Source organism: Danio rerio, chromosome 22 (assembly GCF_052040795.2).
Source record: "Danio rerio strain M-AB ecotype USA chromosome 22, GRCz13ab, whole genome shotgun sequence".
NCBI classification, from domain to species: domain Eukaryota; kingdom Metazoa; phylum Chordata; class Actinopteri; order Cypriniformes; family Danionidae; genus Danio; species Danio rerio.
In genome coordinates, this window is record NC_141042.1 from 9,255,270 (window position 1) to 9,281,411 (window position 26,142).

The 26,142-nt window shown below is 34.6% G+C and overlaps 2 protein-coding genes and 1 long non-coding RNA gene across 3 annotated transcripts in view; 2 read left to right on the top strand and 1 right to left on the bottom strand.

The window, feature by feature from the left end:
* LOC147838394 (uncharacterized) overlaps positions 1-26,142 on the bottom strand; it is a 900,722-nt gene that overhangs the window by 403,436 nt on the left and 471,144 nt on the right. The gene's annotated exons all lie outside the window — the stretch shown is intronic.
* Positions 941-3,631, top strand: LOC147838402 (uncharacterized). Its single transcript, XR_015521680.1, has 2 exons — positions 941-1,180; positions 2,322-3,631. It is a non-coding gene; the product is annotated as an uncharacterized LOC147838402 (long non-coding RNA).
* Positions 5,466-25,976, top strand: LOC147838403 (NACHT, LRR and PYD domains-containing protein 12). The gene is made up of 14 exons (XM_087303361.1): positions 5,466-5,575; positions 6,092-6,236; positions 10,384-10,488; positions 10,595-10,679; positions 11,335-11,530; positions 11,611-13,432; positions 13,504-13,674; positions 15,142-15,315; positions 16,260-16,430; positions 16,770-16,943; positions 17,786-17,959; positions 19,636-19,809; positions 20,216-20,377; positions 23,733-25,976. The coding sequence occupies exons 2-14, from the start codon at positions 6,214-6,216 to the stop codon at positions 23,782-23,784; spliced, it is 3,483 nt and encodes a 1,160-aa protein (XP_087159487.1). The 5' UTR covers positions 5,466-5,575; positions 6,092-6,213; the 3' UTR covers positions 23,785-25,976.

Below are 26,142 nucleotides of genomic sequence, written 5' to 3' on the forward strand. Positions count from 1 at the left end.
AAAGGTTAAAGCATTAGAAAGTGATAGAGCAGAAAGTCTGTTGTGAATCTTATAGGCCCTATTGTACAGTTCAGCTATTGGCTCCAAGTTATCATTTGTTGTGAGAGACCAAATAGGCAAATAGTAAGACAAGACAAGATTATAGCATGTAGATAAGTTTCAGAAACAGAAAAAAAGTTTTCTGTTTCTGTTCTAATTTTCCTTTAAACATAGCTTTTGTTTCCGCTTTTTATAAACAATTTGAACATGGTTATAATAAGTGAGGTGAGAGTCCAGACTGATTCCCAAATATTGATATGTGGATACAATGGAAAGTTTTTGATTTGAGAAAGTGATGGGATAGGGTATGGATAATTTTAATTAACGTTAATAGTCAAATGATTGTCTTGCAGCCACTTATGTAAATGCTAAAGATCTGTATTTAATTTATTCTTAATTGTGTCTGTACTTGATCCAGACACAAAAAGTACAGTGTCATCTGCGTACAATAAAGAATCTGAATGTTTAATTACCTGAAAGAGGTCATTGATATAGATCAGGAAAAGTAAAAAACACCCCCACAGAACAACCTGATGCCTGTGATGTTGTTGTACCAATTTTAAAAGCCTGAGATCTATTGGATAAATATGATGAAAACATATCAATTGCAAAAGAAGAGAGATTAAAAGAGATCAATTTGTTTAAAAGAATGTTAGGATTAACTGTATCAAAAGCCTTTCGATAAATATCAAGCTGTTCAAAAATAAACTAATTCTGTTGTATTTGTAGGCTATATCAAAATATGATTACATAAGATGTGCAATGTATATTAATATAATAAATGCTAATATTACACCTGTGAGCAATTCTGAATAAACAAATTTAAAATAAGACTTTTTTTTCAGTCTAAGTTCTGAGCTACGATCGAGGCGACGTATTTCAGCATTGTGTTTACGTAATTGCATCATTGCCCGTCGCGACGTCATTCAGCACCATCAACAACCCTTTAGTCAAGATTCTCAAAAGTTCACGGTGTGATATCGATGTGATGAAAACGAGCTTTGTTTACTGGTGCAGAAATCGTTCAGACGACCACGAGGAACAAAAAAAAACTGTAAAAACAGAGTTTATTGAAGATTACAGCGAGAACTGGAGTGATCCAGAACCCTTGAGAGTGAAGCATGAAGACAATGAAGAAATGGTTGGTGCTTATTAATACCTTATTAATGATGCTGTAAAAAGGCAAAATATTAAACACAACAGTTAGTCAGATTTAACTATTGTGGTCAGTATTTGTAGATTTCAGACTTTAATAGTAAATATAATGGAAATTGACTAGATGCTGATCACACAAATGCATAGTAACCTAATTATTAAAATTACATAAATTGTTGTAGTCTGTTTTATGAAATACAATTATTAAAGCAATTGGTCATATGTCATGTTGTTTTTCTGTGTAGATTTTTTTCCATAAAACAAAACTTTGTGGCTTACATTAATTAACTTCACCAACTATTTTGACTTTGTCTCAGCATAAAGTCCATTAGCTACTGCAGAACAGCTGTAATGCAGCCAGAACCTGTTTGGAACTAAGTAATCTATTTGCCTTTCTCTGAAAATAACTGTACACCTTAAAATGTTAATTAGAATGTTACCAGTTGGATTTTGTAACAGTTGTAGCTTGTTTATTTAGTACAATAAAAAAACAGAATAACGTTGAACACGATGAACAGAAAGTTAGTTCATAGAGCATTACTATTGTCCAGTTAAGGTTGTGAACACATTACATCAACTTAATTTTTGACATTGAATATTCACAACATATTTCGAAACTTGACAATGTTTCTAAGGTGGAAAAGGGTTGATATAGTTTTAAAGTCAAATTTCTGTCTAATGATAGAGGATGAAGCAACATTAGATCAAGTATTAGGTCATTGTTTGTGTAGTCCAAAAACTTTCCTTTACAGGATTTTTGTCCAATGCTTAATATGTCTGATTGTTTTAAATGCATATATGATCTCTAACTGAGGCTTGATTGATGGATTTCCATCAGCTGTGGCAGTGTTTATGACAACCCCATAATTTCATGCTCCCTTTTTTTGTTTCATCATGCTGTCTTTGTTATTTGAATATTTTCCAGCATTGAGACTTCCATTCTCTGACTTTCAATATCAGAAAGAATGGGTTCAAATGTATGGCAGTTTTTAATGCTCAGTTAATTGTGTAGTTGGTCAGACAAGTAATCATTTTCAACACATAAAATGTGCAAATAATATTTAAAAAACTAATAATATGAATGTTAATATTTACTGAAAATTAAACCTTTTTCCTTTGACTTTTAGACCTGATGAAGGACAATAAGGAGAGTGAGGAAATAAATGAGGAGAAACATCATGTCAAACCTAAAGAAAAACATTTGAGTTGCTCACAGATTGAAAGTGAATTTCCATGGAAAAGAAACTTCACCTGCTCTCAGTGTGGAAAAACATTCCCATACAAAGCAAGTCTGACACGTCATATGAGCATTCATACTGAAGAAAAGCCTTTCACTTGTGCTCAATGTGGGAAGAGTTTCACAGAAATAGCACGGCTTATTGATCACATGAAAATCCACACTGGAGAAAAGCCGCACACATGTGATCACTGCGGGAAGAGTTACCCATCGAGAGGAAGTCTTAAACACATGATAATCCATGAAGAGAAGCGGCACACATGCGTTTACTGTGGGAAGAGTTTCATATGAAAACCAACCCTTAATGATCACATAAAAATCCACACTGGAGAAAAGCCGTACACATGTGATCAAAGCGGGGAGAGTTTCACAATAAAAGGATTACTTAATGAGCACATGGGAGATTTACAGTGGAGAAAAGCCACACACATGTAATCAGTGCGGGAAGAGTTTGCACAGAAAGGAAACCTTCATGATCACATGAAAATCCACACAGGAGAAAAGCTGCACGCATGCCTTCAATGTGGAAAGAGTTTCACGCAAAGGGGAAAGGTTATGGAGCACATGAAAATCCACACAGGAGAGAAGCCGCACACTTGTGATGAATGTAGAAAGAGTTTCACACAGAAAGGAAGCCTTAAGAAGCATCTGCTGATCCATACTGGAGAGAAGCAGCAGAGAAGTGCTCAGAATGAGAATATTTTATCAGACAAAGAACATCTCAATCATTACATGAACATCTGCACTGGAGAAAAGCTTCATCCCTGTGATCAATGAGGGAAGAGTTTCACACACAAAGCCAACCTTAAAGATCACATGAAGATCCACACAGGAGAAAAGCCACACACGTGTTAACAATGCGGGAAGAGTTTCACAAAAAGAGGAAACCTTATTGACCACATTAAAATCCACCCTGGAGAGAAAGCGCACGCATGTGATCAATGCAGTAAGAATCTCACATTAAGAGGAAACCTGAAAGATCACATTTGAAAGATTTTAATTCTAACTGCATATAAAAGAAAAGCTGTTTGGAACCACTAAAATAAATTACATTTTGGTCATATTTAGGTCAAATTATGCCACCTGTTGGTTGATCAAATCCTTTGAAGGATATCAGAGCCAATTCACACTTCAGTTTGTTTGTTATTTCCTTTTAATTTGTTCTTTGCTGTCTATAATGTAAATCGAGATCTGACTTTATTATTTTTCTCTTAATTTTGTGGTCACCAACATTTACTGTCCTTCCTTGCCAACCCTCTCCACTTGTACAAAGAATCACTTCAGAATTTATGGTAAATCCAAGCAGTGAAAATATTTTTTCATAATTTTTGGGGAACTTGTTTTTTTTAGGGATCGTGTTTTTTTTATTGCCTTATGAATGATAAATGACCTCAAACTTGACTGAGATTGAACAAGGGGAGTCTGGGATTTTTAGTTGTTTGTACTACACTATTATCATTTTAGACATCACTACCATTAGTGATTGAACAATATGTTATGAATCATTCTGTATTAGCATATTAGAAAGCATTATCTCGTTTTGGGCTATTCAAAGATATCTTTTAGGTTTTCACTGACAGCTTAAATTTAGCCTCGTTTAAGCCAAGAGCTGTTAAACCACTCAAACAGGACATTTGGAAAAAAAAAATTTAATTAATTAATAGTAATAATAAAAAGTCTTTAAGATCAAGCCATGCTTTTCTCCAGTTATCCTCTCGTAATATTCAGATGTCTTTGTTACAGTTTTTATTGAATACATTTTTATAATTTGTCAGGAAATTACATTTTTTATTTTCTGTCTTATAAATGGCTTCACATTAGTTTAAAATCCAGAGGGGAACACTTTGATTACTGTTAATACTTATTTAAATTATATAAGAAAAGGAGTTTATATAATAGAGAATCATTTCTTAAAGATGAATAAAAAACACTTAAATATATCAACCCATGCTCCAACCATTTCTCAAACTTTCTGTAATTAATTTATTGACTTTCATTAAAAACAAAGCACAGACATCCATAATAATATATTATATAGGCACAAAACACAATCGTGCATCTCTGCTGACTGCAACTGTTTCTAACTGTGCGATTATACTTTTACTCCTACAGCTAATTCATTCATCAGTGTGTGAATTTGTTATACACTAGATCGTGTAACTTATAAATAACAATATAAAATATAATTTAATTTAAATCCTATTTATTTATGCTGCTGTTTGTTTCAATTTTTGTTTATTCTCAAACTGCAAAAGGTTTGCTGAAGTCATTTTGTTGTGAATAATCGTAATTCTGATTTTCAGGACAGTAAACTTTTAAATACTTGTTTGGTATATTCAGTCAGAAAGTATTTAAAGTGAAGTTTATGCAGTTTTAATTACTTTATTCTCATATAAACTAAAGACAGAGCCTGTGCAACTATAGTTTATATGTAGAGATTTTTAATCAGAGCAAATATAGTTAGTATTATTTATGTAAGTTCATACTGTACTTACACATTTTGACACTGATGTGATCCTGCTAATGACGGAGACCACTGAAAGCAGTGATAAAGACAGGAATAAAAATGCGTTGAATATACTGTATAAATAATTGGCTGTAAATGTGACCACGTAGTGTTTATATAGGAAGTTAATCAAAACTGAATAAAATACAATACAAATAAAGATTATGAATGTTAAATAAGACCAAATCAAGTAACAAAAGACGGCTTTTAAATACTTTTTTTGTCATCATTTTCATAATTCTATCTAAATAAAGAGACTTCCATCAGTAAATTTAAAAGAAAAGTTATTTTTAAAACATACATACATATATATATATATATGTAATATGTATTATAATTTTTATTTTTTATTTATTTATTTTTATTTTTATTTTTTTTAATCAGTGCATTCTAAAATGCTTTAGTTTATAACATTAGTAGAGTTTGTGATCTGTTCGTTAATGGAGTCTCGTTGTGCATCCATTTGGCGGCGCTAAAAACAAAGTAAGCTTGAGCACCATTCAATTTTCTTCAAGATGAAATCGTGTCATTTGACGAACAACAATCGAAGACTCAAGTGTGTGTGTGTCAGCCCACAAACCGAAAGTGTTTCAGAGACTTCTGGACTCTGTTGCTGCTGCACAAGACCTTATACATCTGTAAGTATATTTATGTAGACTATTTATTTCGTAAAAGCCTAAGGCTATTTAGCATATTTTAAATGTGAAGCGTTAGCAGCTTACCCTGTTGGGAAGATTAAAAAAGCAAAGAAAACAAAAGAAACGCCAGTGTCTAAAGTTCCATTTTTTTGTCTAAATGCTATGATCATGTTGTAATTGTGTTATGGTCGTGTTTGTGAAAATGATGTTGTTGTGATCGTGTTGTGGTGATGTGTAATTGTGTTGTTTTATCGTGTTGTGATGATGCGCAGGCGAAGTTCGTCGATACGCTTAGACCTGTTTGGGCAAGCCAGTGAATTCTTTTGGCTTGAGGTGTCGATGCGTTGGAAATGATTATTAGGTTAATGTCACAAATGTCGCTGTTGAAGAAACATCGTGTAATAATAACACATTACTTTAATGTTTTAAAAAAGCACATCTTTATGTCTGCATATTAGACTGTACTTAGGATTTACATGCTCACTAAAATAATTGCATTTATGATCTTCATTTCAGAGACAAGTTATCATGATCAGTTCACGATGAGCATCTGATTGTTTCCGGCTACACAAAGATTGTTGAACTTGAGCTGATGATGTTCAGTATGTCATAGAAGGAAGGAAAAGACTGCGTTTAAGATGAGTCTCTCAGAGAAACAAAGGTGAGACTGGCTGTTCACAGAAACCATCTTAAACTGAAGTCTTGAATTTAAAACCAGAATGTTCATGCATGGTAAAGAACAAAACCTTTAAACATTGCCATGTTAAATGCTTTGTAGAAAAAAAAAACTATAATTACTTTGTTTAAGGTCAAAAGGGTTTGAATCTGATTGAATATGATTTTTTTTTTTAAACAAAACTAAGTTTAATGTACCATATATTTAAAGTCTGTTCGGAATTAAATAATTGTATATTATGGTTTCCTGAAGGACATTTAGTGATTAGTAAATGCAAATAATTAGCAAATGTTACAGAAACAAACACTTCCTCATTATCTTACTGGTGTTTCGGCCAGAAAGCAGTATCGCAGAGGTAGCTGCGCTTTAATTTTTGTTTTGTTTCTCATTCTAACACTCAACCTATCTTTACCTCAGCATGTGAGGTACAGAAGGATTGCTCCTTTATTCATGGGGGCCAGCGTTTTTTAAAGAGAAGTGATAACGTTAAAGTCTCTTAACGGGTATAGACAAGTTTTACAGCATATCCTCATCTTAGAATTAAGGTTCTATTTGACATTTTTGTCAAAATTTAGTTATTCACATATTCTTATTAAACGACAACTTACTTACATTGTTTTTTGTTATAAGTTTGTTTAAGACTTTATTTAAAAAACAAATGTTACACACATATAATAGGGGTGTGTATACACACATACATAGGGACGGGGCGCAACTGCACATTTACTGAGGGGTATGCGATTTTAAGTTTTGCACCCCCTCAAACACCCCCCCCCCCTATTTTTTATTTTTAATAAAAGTGTAATTACACTAATGTTAAGTCACAAAGAATTACATCTCATCACAATCCAAATTTCTTCTTTATTCCATTTTCCTCTCCAAATGATTATAGCACCTTGACATGACTTGTTTTTGTACTTTTAGTACATTTGTCAAAACAAAATGATAGATATGGGAGGCTAAAGAACTTAAAATATAATCACTTCTCACATGCATATGTGAGAGGTGTAAGGTCTGTCTTTGCATGAACAATTGACTAAAACTCCTATCACACCTTTTACAAAGTGAAATAAAAAAGACTACAATGTTTAAGGTAAAAAATACTGACAAACTGCCTGAAATGTTTTATTTTATCAAAATGTTATGGGCAAACCTTTTTGAAACTAAATTGAACTAGCTTTGAGCACAAAACCAAAAGGTTACCAAAATGCCTGATATATGGTATAAAAATGGATCTTTATAGGATTAATAAACATCTCAGTTCCAAAAAATGTGAATATTCTGAATATTTGTTCATGTGTCAGTTTTACCAAGGTTAAGAATCATTATAATCAAATACTTAATAACTTACATGGGGGAATTTTTTAATCAAAATATTATTTTCTATTTTGTCTGAAACATATTTAGTAAGGCCACACAGAATCTGTGTGCACAGAAATCTGCAGTTTTCAGATTTTTAGCCCATCATTGAGTCTATGTATTTACTTATGTAAATGTGTGTACAATTATATTTACTCAGTTTATAAATTCATCTCACTAACATGTACTTTTAAACATACATTTTGTTATCACTCTTATAATTATATTACTCTAAGTTATTACACTTATAACTTTTGACCTCAACTGTAAGTATGATTTGACAGTTTATTTTGATAAAACTTTTACATGAACTTTACACTTGGATGTGAGACTGCATGTTATTGTTTTAAATGATTTTGAATTAAAACGTGTGTGCCAACGAATGCAATTCATACCTATAAACCCTCTCATTTTTGCCAAATTAATTCTACCATATTTTACCATTCTATCTACTCTTCCGTGTGTGTATTTTCCCATATTTCTCCCGCATTTGTAATGTTTCTATAAAAAGTGAAAGTAGCAGCTACACAGAGCCGATCTCATGTGATATAATTGCAAGAACTGTTTAAGAGAATTAAGCTTTCGCATTATTTTGGATTGACAGCACGATGAAATTAATGTAAAAACGGCCACATTCACGTCTTTTCCAGTAAAGCTTTATGCTTTTATTGCCGCCCTTATGCAGCCTCTGAATCCGTATAACGGTGCTGAGTGACGGACGCGCTCCATAGTGATAAAGACGGCTTCTATACACGCGATTTGAAGATGAATGAAAGCGGATACTTTGAGATTCGGGTGTGTGAACAGACAAACACACTTGATAAAATGTAAAAATGTTTTGTTTTAAATACAACTAATATTATCTTAAATTAGCATAAAAAAACTAATTGTTATTGCATTTATGTTAAGTAAAAGCCTATGCAGAGACTGAGTGGGGATAATGAATAATTTATGATATGGCAGCCCGTCGCTCCCAAAAACATTAGAAGTTGATTAAAAGTATGGTAATAATAGTGTGGGTTAAGCGTACCAATCCCTTATCATCCAATTTGTCATGGCAGTTTTCATTTTAAGGCATTGTTTGTTCTCTTTTTGTTTTCTATTTTGCACTCCACTTGTCTTTACTCTTCTCTCCATTTTGAACATGTGACTGTAACCGAGCAATGGATCAATCAAAAGGTCAACGAAGAGGGAGGGGTGGTATCATTTTGTATTCAATAAAATACAATTTTATATTCATGTAAAATGCAGGATAATTTTTTTTTCAACCAAAAATATGTATTTATTTTGTTTAATATGTATAATAATATGCATAATTTCAAAAATAGTTTTGGCACAATGCCCCCCCCCCCCCCCCCCCATGTGTGGCGCCCCTATGCGCCGCATACACTGCACACCCCCTTTTTACGCCACTGCATGGGGGGTGGTGCTCCCGATGGCCAATCTGCCACTGTCCGGGATCCTAATTCCCTGTAGCCCTAAACGGCTGCTTATTGGTTTAGTCTACTCCCGGTAACAGAGGCCAGCTAGTGAAGTGCTGTGCACGTAAACCTTACTCCTCTGAACTCTAAAAGGTGCTCTAGCGTAGTCTTTAGCCTCCTTATTAGAGCAACCAACTCACATTCGGATAGTTGCCCGTTCGACCCCAGCTCAGAGCGGGTTGTGTGGTGTAGGACCAGTGGGGTTACACATGGTAAACTAAAGTATTTTTTTATGACTTAAATGTAAGATTAGGTTTACATGTGTTCAGGGCTGTGAAATTTCAAAAGTTTGCATGGCAGACTTTAGTAAGAAGAAAATAGCTGAAAGGTATGTCTCATGTGCATTATAACATTGCATTTCTCCCCAAAGAGTGTGGTATGTATGTATTAGAACTTCGTTGGTTAATGATATACTGAAGAAATCCACACATTTTCTGTTAACTTTTTTAACTGTCTTGATCTTTATTTCAGGGATTAAAAATACACATAAGGCATACATTCACCATGAAAAATGGATCATGCTTTGAAGCTTGCAAATGTTTTTTAATAGTCATGAGAGGGACAAATACTTTAATTACTAACATTTTAAGAGTTCACACTTAGCTGATGATTGACTATAAAGCTTGTTTGACATGCTGTTCCAGAAGAGAGCCTTGAGCTCATAAGATCCTTGAGCCCGGGGCTCCCTCCCGTTTGCAAGGCAAGAGGGGAGTTTGAGCTCAGGTAGATCTTGAGAACTCTCCTGCTGTATTAACTAATGAAAATATAGTAATTGCTTTTAAGAGATAACTATTTACTAGGATCATGTCTATGGTGTTGATTTGGATTAGTCAATTAACTTAATTGACATGTTTTTTGTCGGTGGGAGGAAACCGGAGAACCCGGGGGAAACCCACATGAGCACGGGGAGAACATGTAAACTCCGCACAAACGTCGGCTGGCTTGGTAAGGATTAGAACCAGTGACGTTCTTGCTGTTAGGCAACAGTGCTAACCACTGGGCCACCCTGCCACCCATCTAGGAAAGGAGGAGGAGTAGGGGTGGAGGGGGGGATTCTTCAAAGCGAAGATTGCTGTCATATGAAACTTCCGGTATTTATAGTGCTTAGAAATTGTCTGATTGGTGAATCATAAATTGAATAAAGCGGGGTCGGCTGCAAGCAATCATAAGCATGTGCCCCTCTCGAAATTAGTTAGTGAATAAACTTCATTTAATTATTGGTATTAAAATTAAATTGTCAAATAGGATGAAGATCCTCCTGTAGTAAAATGTCTGTTTTTTCTCTTCTTCAGTTTTAGATCAGGTTCACATGTGTCCAGCTCTGTGTCTCTGAAGAGTGACCGTTCAAAAGATGGCATGCCGAATTTCAGTGAGACAAAAACATCATCAAATAAAATGTATTTCATACATTTCTACAGTTTGGTCACACATTCTCTGTTTCATAATCTTCTGTGATTACTTCATATAAGACTGCAAATCAGTATTTTATTTATTTGCTCACAGGTTTCAATATAAGACATTAGAATCAGACTTCCATTCTCGAAGAAACTACAATAATTTCAAAGACAATCATCAGTGGATCTTTCAGGTAAGAAATGTACATAGGTTTTTGAATTTATAATAAAAAACAAAATATAATTTATACCTGTAATAAACACTGAAGTTAGAATTTTAATGACATTTTATAGAACTAAATTATAATTACAACTTGAGTATGAATAATATTATAACAATTATTTGAAAACACTAGTTTAAAAGTCCACTTTAGACATTGTAAGGCAGCGAGCTTATGCTTATGCAATCATGTAATCTTACCACCTGCTACTCCTCTCATTTTTGACACTGCGCTCTGTGCACCTGCAGTTGGAAAAGAGTCAACTCTGTGGAAAAAGCATCAAGATGTTGATACAGTGGTTCACTATTTATAATAGCACTCACTATTTACTCTCCCTCAATGGCTCCAAACCTTTTTTTAGTTTCAACACCAGTATCTTACTTTAATTAAGATACTGGTGTTAAACTTAAATAAGTAGGTTTAATTGAAGAGTGCTGGAAACCAGTAATCATCAACTTTCATTGGTTTATCATCGGTTTCCAGCTTTCTTCAGAAAATCTTTTTTTTTTGTGTTCAACAGAAGTAAAAAAACTCAAACTGGTTAGAAATGAGTAAAGAGCGCGTAAATGATGACAGAATGTTGGGTGAACTGTCTCTTTAATTTTTCTGTGTTTTTATTTTGCTTTAGAATCTTGAAAGCGTAATAATAAAATTCTTGAGGGGAGAGTTGGAAATATTTATGAAAATCTTACAAAAAGAAAACACACAGTACTTTGTACAGCACTTTAATAAGAACAGATGCAGCATCAGAGAAGCAACACTTGATCTTACACTCTACTTCCTGAGAGAAATGAAACAAGATGAAGCTGCAAATACTCTAGAAGGTGAGATACTCAGTCATAATGTAAATGATAAGATATTAAAGAGAACACTAAAAGATAAAATTATATTCCTCTGTGTGTAGATGAGCTGTTCTTCATTCATCAGCTGAAATGTGGCCTACAGAAGAAGTATCAGTGTGTGTTTGAAGGAATTGCACAGCAAGGAGACTCCTCACTCCTGAAGAACATCTACACAGATCTCTATATCACTCAGGGTGGCAGTGAACAGGTCAATACTGAACATGAGGTCAGACAGATTGAAGTTGCTTCCAGACGTCATGAAGCTCAAGAGATACAGGTTGAATGCAGACATTTGTTTGAAGCATTTGAACAAGACAAGCAGATCAGAACTGTCCTGACAAAAGGAGTCGCTGGCATCGGGAAATCAGTCTCTGTGCAAAAGTTTGTTCTGGATTGGGCTGAAGGAAAAGAAAATCAAGAGATCAGCTTCATATTTCCTCTTCCATTCAGAGAGATGAACTTAAAGGAGAAAGAAAAACTCAGTTTGATGGAGCTTATAACTCAGTTTTTCCCAGAGACAAAAGGACTGAACCTTACTAGAAGGAATCGATACAAAGTCCTGTTCATCCTTGATGGATTGGATGAATGTCGTCTTCCTCTGAACTTTGCTGGTAATGAGACGTGTCGTAATGTTTTATCACCAGCCTCTCTGGATGTTCTCCTGACAAACCTCATCAAGGGAAATCTGCTTCCTTCTGCTCTCATCTGGATCACCAGCAGACCAGCAGCTGCCAGTAAGATTCCTCCTTACTGTATCGATCGGCTGACAGAGATACGAGGATTCAATGATGCACAAAAGGAGGAGTACTTCAGAAAAAGACTCACAGATGAGAATCAGGCTAAAGAAATCATTGATCATGTTAAGCAATCAAGGAGTCTCTTCATCATGTGCCACATCCCAGTCTTCTGCTGGATTTCAGCCACTGTTCTTCAGAGAATTTTACAGGAGAAGAGAAATACCGTTGTGAAAAACAATCAGGCTGATGACGCCTCCAAAACACTGCAGGAATCAAACACTGAAGACACTCCCAAGACTCTGACACAGATGTACACACACTTTCTGCGCTTTCAGATCCATCAGAGCAGACGAAAGTATGATGGAGAAAACACACCAGATGTGTCCTGGGATAAAGACGCCATCCTTTCACTGGGGAAACTGGCATTTGATAATCTCCAAAGAAACAACCTGATCTTCTATGACACAGACCTGGAAGCCTGTGGTATTGACGTCTATAAGGCCTCAGTTTACTCAGGCATGTGTACCCAGATCTTTAAGGAGGAAACAGGGATTGTTCTTGGCACCATGTACTGCTTTGTTCACTTGAGCATTCAAGAGTTTATTGCAGCCCTTTATGCACATCTGTTACTAGACATCAACAAGAAAAGTGTGTTTGATCAAGACTCTAAAAACAGAAATGAGTCCATGATTGATTTGCTGAAGACTGCAGTGGACAAGGCACTTGAGAGTGACAATGGACACCTGGACCTTTTCCTTCGCTTCCTTCTCGGTCTCTCTCTCCAGTCCAATCGACGAATCTTACGAGGTCTGTTGACACAGCAAGACCACAATGACCAGATCAAAGAGGAAATAGTTCAGTACATCAAGCAGAAGTTTGAAGCGAATCTTTCTCCAGAGAGATCCATCAATCTGTTCTACTGTCTGAATGAACTGAACGACCAAACTCTGGTGAAAGAGATTCAGACTCACCTTAGCAAAGGAAGTCTCTCATCTGCTGATCTTTCACCTGCCCAGTGGTCTACTGTGGCCTTCGTGTTGTTGACATCAGAGGAGGAGATGGAGGAGTTTGAGCTTCAGAAATTCAAGAAATCAGACGAGTGTCTCATCAGACTATCAACAGTCATCAAAACTTCCAGAAGAGCTCTGTAAGTCAATGTAAATGAAATTGTGTTGTATTTGTGCCACCTAATTCTGTGGTTGCTATTTTTCCTTGTAGATTAAATGATTGTAAGTTAACAGACAGAAGCTGTTCAGCTCTGGCAGCAATTCTCAGATCAGAAAACAATCTGAAAGAGCTGAACATGAGCAATAACAATCTGCAGGATTCAGGAGTGAAGCTGCTCTGCACTGGACTGAAGGATATCAAGTGCAAGTTAGAAATACTGAGGTAAATTGTGTGATAATTGACAAATTTACATTTTGATCTCAATCTAAACTACATGTATATATCTTTACTCTAGATTGTCTCAAATTGACTTTTACTGAAATATATAATAAAAAAGGTCTAATTAGACCCTGCAGGATTTTGTAATTTCACAACTGCTGAATTTAAATTTAACCAAATTCTGTAAAATTTTGTGGAGTTTGCATTTTTAAATGACTGCAGATTTCCTGCATATCTTTACACTATGAAATATCTGCTGTGCCACAGTTTTATATTTAAAAACATATTTTTTTTGTGATTAAAATATGCTGGCCTAGTGTGCAAAACCACAAGTTGTTAGGTTAATGCACGCTTCTCATCTGGTGTCTGATGCGCATCATGTTCACATTATCGCAACGATTTTTCAAAGCCTGTTTGAGTAGACCACCTGAGTCGTATCATTCGCTAAACTTTTGTCATTTTGCATATTTTTCATTCTGTTTTCATGTGCATAGCCCTCTCCCTCATACACATACATGCACATACTGCATGTTCTGCATCATGTCCAGCAACATATTAAAATAGCTGTTAAACAACACAAATGATTTATTTTCAAATAGTTGGCTTCATTTTCAAACATGATACAGCAGCTTTAGTCTAGTTTCTCTTTTTCTCTCAGTGTTTCTCGAGGTCAAAAATTTTTAAAAGGAAATGAGTAGTGTATATTTTCACAGCAAAACATTAAAAAAATGTTACATTTGCCACAACTTTTAGTTTAAAAAAATCTGATTTTTTCTTTTTCTGATCCTAGAGGATCTATCTAATTTATTGAAATTATCGGAAGTGTCGCAAATTACCATTTCAATCTTTAACAGCGACTACCATAAGAACAACTGCTTCCTCAACTAAATGTAACTTTGTTTTTTTGTTTTTGACCTAGAAAACTCCAGTATTACTTGAGGATTTAAACTGTAGATGTAAAAATAGATAAGAACTGAAAAGTTGTAACAGATAATTGACAATTTGACACACATTAATGCATGAATAATGCATAGGAATTTAATGCATGAAGCAAATAGTACATTCATAATAACATAAAGTTTATAGTTCAATATGCATTTCTAATTAATTGATTAGTTGATTAAATGACCTACATAAGCTCCCTAGTGATGCATATGTTATTGTCCTCAAGATTACATTGATGAATGAAGTCTCTGGCAACCATCACTGAGTTACTATGATTACTGCTCATTTTTGAGAAAAGCGCATTTATTTTGAACATATCAACTCTACCTGTGCATTAAATGATCTTATTTTACACATTATAGACTTCAGAATTTAACAGACTATGGAATAAACTACATTTATGAATAGCCATTTATTTATAGCCGTATGCTGAATTCTCATTGCTGCTTCACTCGTCAACTTTGTTTTAATATGATTCAGTGATCTAGCATTATTTTTAATTTGATAAAATTTACTATCCTCTAGTCTTTCAGACTGCAGAATCAGTGAAGAAGGTTATAAAGCTCTGGCTTCAGCTCTAAGATCAAACCCTACACACCTGTTAGAGCTGGATCTCAGAGGAAATGATCCTGGACAATCAGGAGTGAAGGAGCTCACTGATTTACTACAGCATCCACACTGTTCACTGAACACACTGAGGTAAGACAAGAGGAAATAATGAAAAGTTACATTTCTGATATCAAAATAGAATTGATACAATAAATGTTTTAATGCAGCAGAACTCTGAATGACCAGGGGTGCATTTCCGAACACCAACGTTAGCCAACTATGGTCACAAGTTCCTTAATTACAAATATGGTTGATGTTTGCCAAATCCATCATTCCATTCATGAACTGCGCTAATAATTACACCTCTAGAGCTGTAGAAGCATAGGTCAAGGTTGTGATATATTCCCAGTTATCTCCCCTATGCTCTATTTCTTTCAAACTGTCCAACATTTAAACTTGGAATGATTGAATTCCAAAAACAAAAAAAAAAAAGATTAAAATTGAGATAATGAATAAAGTCATATAGCTTTCTGTCAAAGTATTTTTACATTTCAGCTTGAGCAATCCTTATATTGACAATTGTGCATTCGTGGTGCACTTTGAATACATTTAGACCATTTTGAACTCAGCCATGGCTCATAATAAAAGCTATAGCTGACCTATTATATAAAGTGGAATCTACATTACGTCTCCAAAGCTTGTAAAAACAAAAATGTATAGGATACATTTATGGTTTAAATTTACAGTAGGCTATTTATTAAAATTTTATATATATATATATATATATATATATATATATATATATATATATATATATATATATATATATATATATATAATTTTATAATAAATAGCCTACTATAAATTTAAACCATTAATGTATCCTATACATTTTTGTGTATATATAAATATATATATATATATATATATATATATATATATATATATATATATATATATATGTGTGTATATATATATATATATATATATATATATATATATATATATATATAATATATATATATATATATTTTTTTTTTTTTTTTTAAATTAATTACATTTATTTATCTATTTATTTACATTTCTGTCTTCAGGTTTTTGAGTCCTGCTGCTGATAAAGCCTGTCAATTTCTTACTCGAATTGTGGGTGAAAACCCGTTACTCCTGAAAGAACTGAATCTGAGTGATCGTGAACTAGGAGACACACGAGTGAATCAACTCTCTGCTCTACTGCAGGATAAACACTGTAAACTCAACTCACTCATGTGAGTATCTTACATTTAACTAAACATTTAATAGTAATCTTACTTTAGTGACTAATATTTTCTGACTTGTTTGATTCTTGTTTGATTCTGAGTTATTCACTAAGTCAGTTACAACAAATTAAAACATTTGATATCCTAACAGTTCATCATTACCTAAGCAAACACAAAAAACACTTTAAATGACAATAGTTAATTTGATATCTGGAAGAAATGTTCTTTTATGTGTCACATTTTTCCATGGTTGTATATTGTATATCTTTGTTGAAATCAAGTTTTGTCATTACAGATCAAGTTCACCATTACACACCTCAGTCCTTGTATTTTCTCTTCTCTATCCAGTCTGCGTCACTGTAGTATTATAGGGGAACAGTGTGTGATCCTGACTTCAACTCTGAAATCAAACCCATCACACCTGAGAGAACTGAACCTGAGTGAGAATAAACTAGGAGACTCTGAAGTAAAAAACCTCAGTGATTTACTGATGAAGCCACAATTCAAGCTGGAAAAACTACGGTTAGTATCATTATTGTAATGTGAATGGGGACGCTGACAAAGGAGTGCGGATCCAAATGCAGGTTTATTGGGAGAATGGTCAGGCAAGCAATGATCAGTACAGGGGCAAACAGATGGCATAAAGAAAATCCAGAGTCATTGTCATAAACAGGCAGATGATCAAAGGCAGGCAGCAGACAAGAATAATAAAACAAGGCAAGGGTCTAACATATCAAGGCAAGGAAAACGTGTGGTAATGTTCACAATACAGCTAAACAAGTCTCAGCAACTAGTGTGTGTATGTGTTTTTTTATTGAATCATTATTCATTTAATCAGTTTCAGCTTTGTGTGTTAGCAATCAGCGGAAAACCGGAACAGGTGTGAGTGTGTGGTGCATGACTGGATCTCTTGTCCATGTAATGGTGGATTTGTAGTTCTTTAGTCATCTGTGTTTTTACCAGCTATCTGCAAGGATTAGATCGCTGGTGATTGAGACAATTATACTATACAGCAGATACTGTGAGATGAAAGTTTATTTATTTTATGAGAACAGAAATCAATTCACAACATTTAGAAACTACATATTCTTCCTATTTGTTTGTATACGTTTTCACTATTTGCAATCATTAAATCAGAAGTCTTTTATTTTTATGTTGTTGTGTAGTTACCAAGTACTGTGTTTCACTTTTAAAAATTACTTTAAAAATAGACAATGCCAGACTCGGATTGTAACATTTGTCCTCAAATCCTGCTCTTTTGGTTTGTCCTTTTACATTATGTTTTCATGATTTTGCTGCTTCTGTTCGTGACTATACATTTAACAGTTATACATTTAGCATAAATTTTCTCTTTCTGTCTTCAGTCTGTGTAAATGCAGTATTACTGAGGAACAGTGTGAGATCCTGACTTCAGCTCTGAAATCAAACCCATCACACCTGAGAGAACTGAGCCTCAGCTGGAATGAACTAGGAGACTCTGGAGTGACAAACCTCAGTGATTTACTGATGAAGCCACAATTCAAGCTGGAGAAACTAGAGTTAGTGTCATTATACTGTACAGCAGATAGTGTATAAATACACTTTCTTACTATAAATTGAATTCAAATGCTTAAATATGACAAGCTTTCACTGCATAATCATAGTTAATAGTTTAACTTTGTTATTTAAAATAATATAAAATGGGTGTTAATAATGTATAATGTTAAATTCTAAAAAAGGGATTAAATAAAACAAATATATGTATTACTACTGTATATAGTACATTTAAAATATTTGGAATCATAATATCAGAAAGATTTTATGTTGGTGTGTATCTGGCAAGTAAATGTGTTTTACTTTAAAGAATTCTCTAGATTATACCTTGTGTTCTACTAAAATACTGCTCTCTTGGTTTGTTCATTCAAATTGTGTTTGACTTTAGTGACTATGGGCCCTATCATGCACACGGCGCAGTGTGGCGCAAGGCGCGGCGCAATAGTATTTTGGTATTTTCAGCTTGGCGCAAGAGTCGTTTTGAGGCATTGCACTACGCTGTTTAAATAGCAAATGCATTAGCGCTCATTTGTGCGCCCATAAGCGTTCCGGTCTAAAAAGGAAGGTGTTCTGAGGCGGACCGCTGGCGTGTTGTTATTTTGAGAAACTATAATAGATTTTTCATTAGACCAAAACAAACCCGGTCTAAACTCCGGTGCAGAGTTGCGCCTCGCTTACGCAATGCTTAATACACACAAGAGAGCAACAGGCAAATATCTTTACATATGAAAAATTGTAAATATTAAGGATATATATAGCATATAATAAGAATAGATATAGGATATAAATATAAAGGATTAAAATATTACAAAACATTATTTTCCAGCCTACATAAATATGAAAAATCACTGCTTTTATGTCTTCTTCATCTCAGGAGCTTTTTCAGTTCATTCATAACAATTTGCTTTTATATAATGTTATTATTATTAGAAGTAATATTTATTATATCCATATTTATATTTGTTTTATTAAAAACAAGCTTAGATTTGCCCACCTGTCAGGTTTTAGACCATATGGGGCACAGCATGTGTTTTAGGATATAACTCAGGTTTTTGAGCACATTTTGTTATTTTTGTTCATTCATTCATTCGTTTGCTGGAAATTAGAACTGAATTTAGAAATAGTTTTGAAACGAATATTTGCACTTAACAGACAGAAGTATTTATTTATAGACTAATTGATGTCTGTGCGTAAAGGTTTCCTTATCCAAGAGCGAAAGTGAAAGTACATCCATTATCTCTCATTCTCACGCAGTAGATGCTCTGTTTAACAGTTTTCTGTAAAAAAAAAAACTGTTAACTGTTTGCTAGTGAAATGCTCATTTTTTCCACTTAGACTTACTTTGCGTCCTGTAAATAGCGATGCGCTTATGGCGCGACGCAGCTGACTCTTAAAGGGAATGGGAGATGAGACTCTAATTGGTTTATTCTCAAAACACACCTATAACTCATTAAGAAAATAAACTCAACCCTTTTAGACCATGCGCCACGGTGCAAAGCAGATTTTCCAGTCCTTAAATTAGCAAAAACGCATTCTGACATGCCCTGAAAACGTTTGCGCCCTGCGTTTTACGCTCTGCGCATGGACCATCAAAATAGAGCCCTATATGTTTAACATTATTTTACTCACACGAAAATTTAGCATGAATCTCAGTCATTGTCTTTTCTCTTTCTGTCTTCAGTCTGCAGAATTGCAGTATTACAGAGGAACAGTGTGAGATCCTGACTTCAGCTCTGAAATTAAACCCATCACACCTGAGAGAACTGAACCTCAGTTGGAATCAAATAAGAAACAGAGGACTGAATCTCTTATGTGACGTAATGAGGAATTCACACTGTAAACTGGAAAGACTGAAGTGAGAAACATTCACAAAAACATGCCTAAAATGATTGTTCATATATGTAAATATGTGCTTTAGCAATGTGGAAAACAAAAATAGTAATTAAAAAAAAATAACCACAGCAGCAATTGATCTTTCCTCATTGTTTATAGCTGCCAAACTCAGAAAAGAAGATATAAAATAAACTGTTATTAGCAACAAAACAAGTAGTCTTAGCAGCAGCAGTAGCATAAAACTATTAAATATGGTTTGAGAGATTATTGATGTTCAGTTTCCGACTAGGATTTACAGTTTATGAGTTTAATTGAAAGCATGTGAAGCAGCATAAGCTCCACAGGACTGAGACTCCTCAAATAAGTTCCTGCATTAAACCTGTGATGAAAGAAAAATGATTTCTCACTTTTCATTTGTCTTTTTCTAGATTGTTTCGCTGTGGCATCACTGATGTGTCTTCTTTAGCTCAGTGTCTTAGAACCACAAAAGCTCTGCAGTTGTTAAAAGAGATTAATCTGAGATTCAATCACTTTGAAGACTCAAAGCAGGAGCTCATTGATGCGACACAAGACTCAAACTGTAAACTGAGGTAAGTAAACAACACTGATATTGATATTAAAGATCTTCATTTTCTCCTCATGTGAATAAATCTTTTAAATTAGTCTGAAAGGAAATGATCAAATGATCATCAAGCTTTATTTGATGAGCTCAAAGTGTGCAGTGTCTGCAATAGTTGAAGAGAAAGGAGAAAAGAGAAGAAGAGCTGCGAGTCAGAGCTTTATCCAGCAACAGCTGCTTTATTACACTTTTTTCACCATTGGTTTGACTCATTTCTTAAAACAAGAATTACTATCACCTGACCGTCAATTGCTGTAATATATGAATTCTTGGAACATTTAATACATTTATGGTAATCATGGTATTTCTTTTTTGACTAATTTTGACAATTGACTTTTATGCATGTGATGACTTATAAAATGAAATGACGCTGACACCTTTTGGAGTGAACAACTACTACCAATTGTCAATCAGTTCAACTAGATCTAGAACTAGAAATTTTGCTAAATGTAGGCTACCTGTACTTAACTGTTTGCAGCAATGTACTTAGACATTAAGGGCTCTATTTTGACAATCCATGGACTAAGTGTTAAACCGCAGGATGCAAAAATAATAAGGGTGTGTCAGAATCCACTTTTACTATTTTAAGGATGATAAAATCCACTCTAAAAGAGTCTTATCTCCCATTCACTTTTAGAGTCAGTTGTGTCGTGCCATAGCGCATTTGCTATTTACATGACAGACTTTGTAAGTGGAAAAACTGAACGCTTTACTAGAGAGAAAACAGTTAAACAGAGCATCTACAGCGCGAGAATGAGAAATGAGCCTCCTCATTCTTTACTTTCACTTTCACTCTCGTGGATAGGGAAACGTCTTGTACGCACAGACATTCATTAGCCTTTACATAATTAATTTTCTTTTATTAAGCACAAATATTTGTTTCAAAACTATTTCTAAATTCAGTTTTAATTTCCAGCAAACAAATGAATCAATAATTACGAAGAGTGCTCACAAAACTGAGTTATATCCAAATACACCTGTTATGCCCCATATGGTCTAAAACCTGACAGGTGGACAACAAGTGTGCCGCAAGCCTGCGTTTGAGTGAAGGTTTCGGCCGTTAGATCGCCCCCTGGGGGCTGGCTGCAGTACAAGTCATAAAGCCCGCCTCCTCCGTGTTAATGAAGGAGACTTGAGCCCAAATAAAAAAAATTATTACACTTGCAATAAAATGTCCCGAAAGATGGTTTTGGTCGATTAAGGCACTGGTTATTGTGCTGAAATAGGTGCAGATCTTCATTTTTGTAAACAGTTTGTTTTTAGCAGTAATTTAATGCTGGGCGTGTCATCGTGATTGACAGCTGTGATTGACAGTTTCTCAAAGCGCGCGTCTGAGCTTCGGCAGGAGACTGAAGTAGACTGAAATGTTATTATTCGATTTCTGTGTTATTTTACCATGACAAAATGAGTTCAGCAGTAAACTATAGTTTCTGACATACATGATCCTGGTGGAACACTGTTTATTCGCTAAGTTCAGGGCTTTTTTCGGCTTTATTAGTTTGCTGATACACGCCTAGCCACCCAGATAGCAAAACACAGTTCCGGCTAGATTCTCACCTGCCGGAGACTTATCTCTTAGAGCTCAGACTGACTAATGTTACCTCTGCTGGACCTACTCCGGATGCCTGGACTCACTACCCAATTCCAGCCCGAGTCAATTGAGCCAGATGCGGCGCCGAGCGAGCCGGCGCTGCCGCATGCGAGCCGGAATCAGCCCGCGACGCCGCGAGTAAGTTATGCGCTGCGGCCTGGAGCTGGCGCGATTGAATATATAAAACCCTCATATTTGTTAACGTTATTACATCCATTTGTGTTGATATGACAGCAAACGCATGCTGAGAAGTTCGGGGGGCGTAGTTGATTTTACATAAAGCGTTTGATTGGAAGCTCGACTCCGCTCATTTTCGCGGCTCCTCCTCTGGCTCCATCAGACAATCCTTCTGCGCATGTCTGGCTCCAATTTCAGCAGTCTTTTGCGACAGTTTGTGCCCGTCAAGCAGGCGTTTTGCCCTCAAGGCATTCAATGGGAAAAAGGGCTGTCGCGTCGTCCATATTTTGTACAGTCATTGGTGGACAAATCTAAGCTTGTTTTTTAATAAAACAAATATACATATGCATATAATAAATAATACTGTTAATAATGATAACATTACACAAAAGCAAATTGTTATGAATAAACTGAGAAAGCCTCCCGAGATGAAGAAGGTATGAAAGTATGGTTTTTATATTTATGTAGGCTTGAAAATAATATGTTTTGTAATATTTTAATCCTTTATATTTATATTATATATATATATATATATATATATATATATATATATATATATATATATATATATATATATATATATATATATATATATATATATATATCCTTATTATATCCTATATATATATCCTTATTATATCCTATATATATATCCTTAATATTTTAATTATTTTTATTTGTAACGATATTTGTGTATTGCTGTACACCCTGTCTGTATTAAGCAATGTGTAATTGAGGCGCTCTGCATTGTACCTGATTTGTTCTGGTCTGTAGAACAGTCTATTATAGTTCCTTAAAATAGCAACGCACCAGCAATGCACCTCAACACGCCTCCTTTTTTAGATCAGAACACCTCTGGACGCACATATGAGCACAAATGCATTTGCTATTTGAACAGTGTGGCGCTAAATGTCAAAATGACTCTAGCACCAAGCTGAACCTAGCAAACAACAATTGCGTCGCGCATTGTGCCAGGTGTATGATAGGGTCCTAAGACGGACTAAGACATTTGCAATTTGATTAACTTTAAATGTATGAGAAAATAAATTCTGTTGGAAAGAATTGCCAAGTGGTTTGGAATTTTGTCAATGTTGTTTTGAGAATGTAATTCCTGTTTAAATAAATAAGCCAAAAATGGAGAAAAACTGTAATGACTTTAGCAGTGAATCATTACAGTCTGAAATAGTCTTAGACAGACTGAAAACATTGGTCAAATCAGTGCAGATTCAGCTTCAGCAGCACATCAGCCATGACTCTCGCTCTTCTGGACTCTCTAAAATAACATTAGTCTTCAGTCACAGAAAGTGTTCAGACATCAGCTTGTGTTTCTCAGCACTCACAGACACAATTAATTTACTGCTTTAAATGTTTTCAAATTAAAACACATGTTGTGTTAGAAATACAGTATCTGTGCAGGAGAATTTGATGTTAATAATTGTTCTGATTATAGGAAATTAATATGAATTTGTTTACTGATCAGCAGTAATTGAAATGTAGTAGTAATAAATTTGCACTTTCACTCAATTTTGATTGTTTTCTCTTCTCATTTCATCTTTAGATTGGAGTATCAGTTGCTGAACTATGATGACTCGAGATGCTGTATATCATAGTCAGCTGTGAAGATGAGAAGATCAGTGAACATCAGTTGAGGATCCACAGAAGAATCTCAATACTGTGGTAAAATGTGATGATAAATATCACAGTGTAGAACTGATAAAAGACACTGTGACTGTGACCTTTACATATTACACTCATACATAAAATACATACACTTCTAAACATGGGCCGATTCCCGGCAAACAGAATGTATACATGGATCTTTGGAGTCTTATCAATGTATTATGCATGTGTGTGTGATGTGAATAAGTTAGTTTTATTGTCTAAGGTTAACATTGTGTTTATGTAATATCGTTTATTAACAAAACAGAAAGATTACATACACTTACCGGTTTAAATTCCTCAGCATCAAACCTTCTTCTTCATCTTTTTTGTTTATTGGCTGTTCACTCCTTGGAAGTATTACTGCCACCTATTGTACTTCTCGTGTACTTGGGTGATGGATCTGTATGCCTGTTTATTTAGGGGGGTGGGGTGACCTGCGAGGCGACCCATCTACTTCAGAGCGTCAGTTCTAAGACCAAAGCTGGCGCTACGTGTTCAGCTCCTCCACCTTTCGCACCGAGCTCCTCAACCCCGAAATGGACAGAATCAACAAAACCCTACTAAATCCTATGACCTAATGCAAACCTGTTCTGACTTCAAGCGAAGACATTTGTACAGTCTTTTACTGCCTTTAGAGCAGCTATTTTGGATGACATCATCAGGGTTACGACCCCCTAGTCAGTGATAAAAATCACTGTTCTGTTGTTTATATTTGTATTGGCTGTTTGTTGTGTTGTATTTTGCATTTTGTATGCATATTTATTTACTTGCATTAATTTATGTTTTTGTTTAATGTCTTATTTTTCATGTATCTATATGTTACCCTACAGACTGCAGAATGGTATAACCTATAGGCGGGGCTCATGAAATACTCAGTGTGGGTAGTTGTAGGAATAGGTGGCATCGTGTTACTGGCAGATTTTTTTTTTTTAGGTCTTTTTCTTGATTTAGCTGAACAAGCCTGTAAATACTTTGTAAATATTGAACAGTTTATTTTTATTTATTGTTAATTTTTCAATTTCACCTTTTTGCTTGACTTTTGTTTTAAACTTGTGCCAAGTAAAATCACTCTTCACTTTCATCAGCGACTTCTGTGACACCTTTTGCCACCCATCTGCCTGTTTAATTGTAGCAATAAATGTTAAATCAGTTAAGAGACTCAGACTTGAAAAGAAAAGAAGGCCTCACATTTTAGAAACATGATAGTGAATCAGTAACTCTTTTCATGTGGAATCAAACATTCATTATGCAATTTCATGTTTCTAATTATTAACAATTTTAAGAGCAACTCTCAAATGTTTCAGAAGTGGAACTACATTGAGAAATTTCTATTTAAAAGTATGTACTCTTACATTTCATACATAGCAAATCTTTATCACTGTATTATATTTTATATTTTGTTTGCTATATGTGTCTGTTGCTGATGCACAAATATTATTTAGTATTTTGTGCTTGTTCTGGATGGAGTTTCACATTGGAGATTCATCAGTCCAGATCAGTTTTACTATTTTAACTACTTAAATTTTTAAGCATGTATGTCTTTTTCTCTGATCTCACTGTAATGCATTTCATTTATCCTTTATAATTTTATGTTTTTTACTTTTTTTCTATGTAATGTATGTATTTCCATGTATGTTTAATAGTGTTGGGGAAAATGAATGTAATTTATTTTTTACTATTTTTGTCTCTTTTTCTTTTTATTAATCAATTATTTGTATTGGTCATGTAAGGGTCATATATTAACTGAATTTCTACTGTTGTGTGTGAGATGCTGTGCATACTAATTGGCATTTTTTCAGAAGTAGATACATGCTGGTCCAAAATTAAATTCAGCTCTGCATAAACTTCCTGTATGAAGAAAGGTTTTTAAACTGAACAGAGCTTTTATTGTTGTGCAGAGAATTCGTAGAAAAGTATGTCTGCGGTGTGGCCAATGAAAGACAATGGTTGACAAATAACAAATTTCACTAAACTCCACCTTTAATATCAGCTGCCTGTATAAGTTGAAGTCAGATAATGAAAAAGGTTGCGCACCTCCTTAATGTAACTTTTGCATTGCATTGAGGATAACAGAATTCTGTGAATCGAATTATTCATTTGTATCCAATAAATTGTTGCGATTTTTGACAATGAAGAAAAACCTCTCCTGACCTTTTTTCTTGAACACGCATGAAATTGAATGTTTGAGCCTTGGCTGGGTCAGTTGACGTTTCTGTGTGCAGTTTGCATGTTCTCCCGTGTTTGTGTGGGTTTTCTCTGGGTGCTCCAGTTTCCCCCACAGTTCAAAGACATGTGGTACAGGTGAA

What these genes read in the sequence shown, in the direction of transcription:
- LOC147838403 (XM_087303361.1), top strand. Translation starts at nt 6,214, where the DNA reads ATGAGTCTCTCAGAGAAACAAAG. An exon ending in TGTTCACTGAACACACTGAG is followed by an intron (nt 15,316 to 16,259) that starts GTAAGACAAGAG and finishes TTCTGTCTTCAG; the next exon opens with GTTTTTGAGTCCTGCTGCTG. An exon ending in GACTCAAACTGTAAACTGAG is followed by an intron (nt 20,378 to 23,732) that starts GTAAGTAAACAA and finishes TTTCATCTTTAG; the next exon opens with ATTGGAGTATCAGTTGCTGA.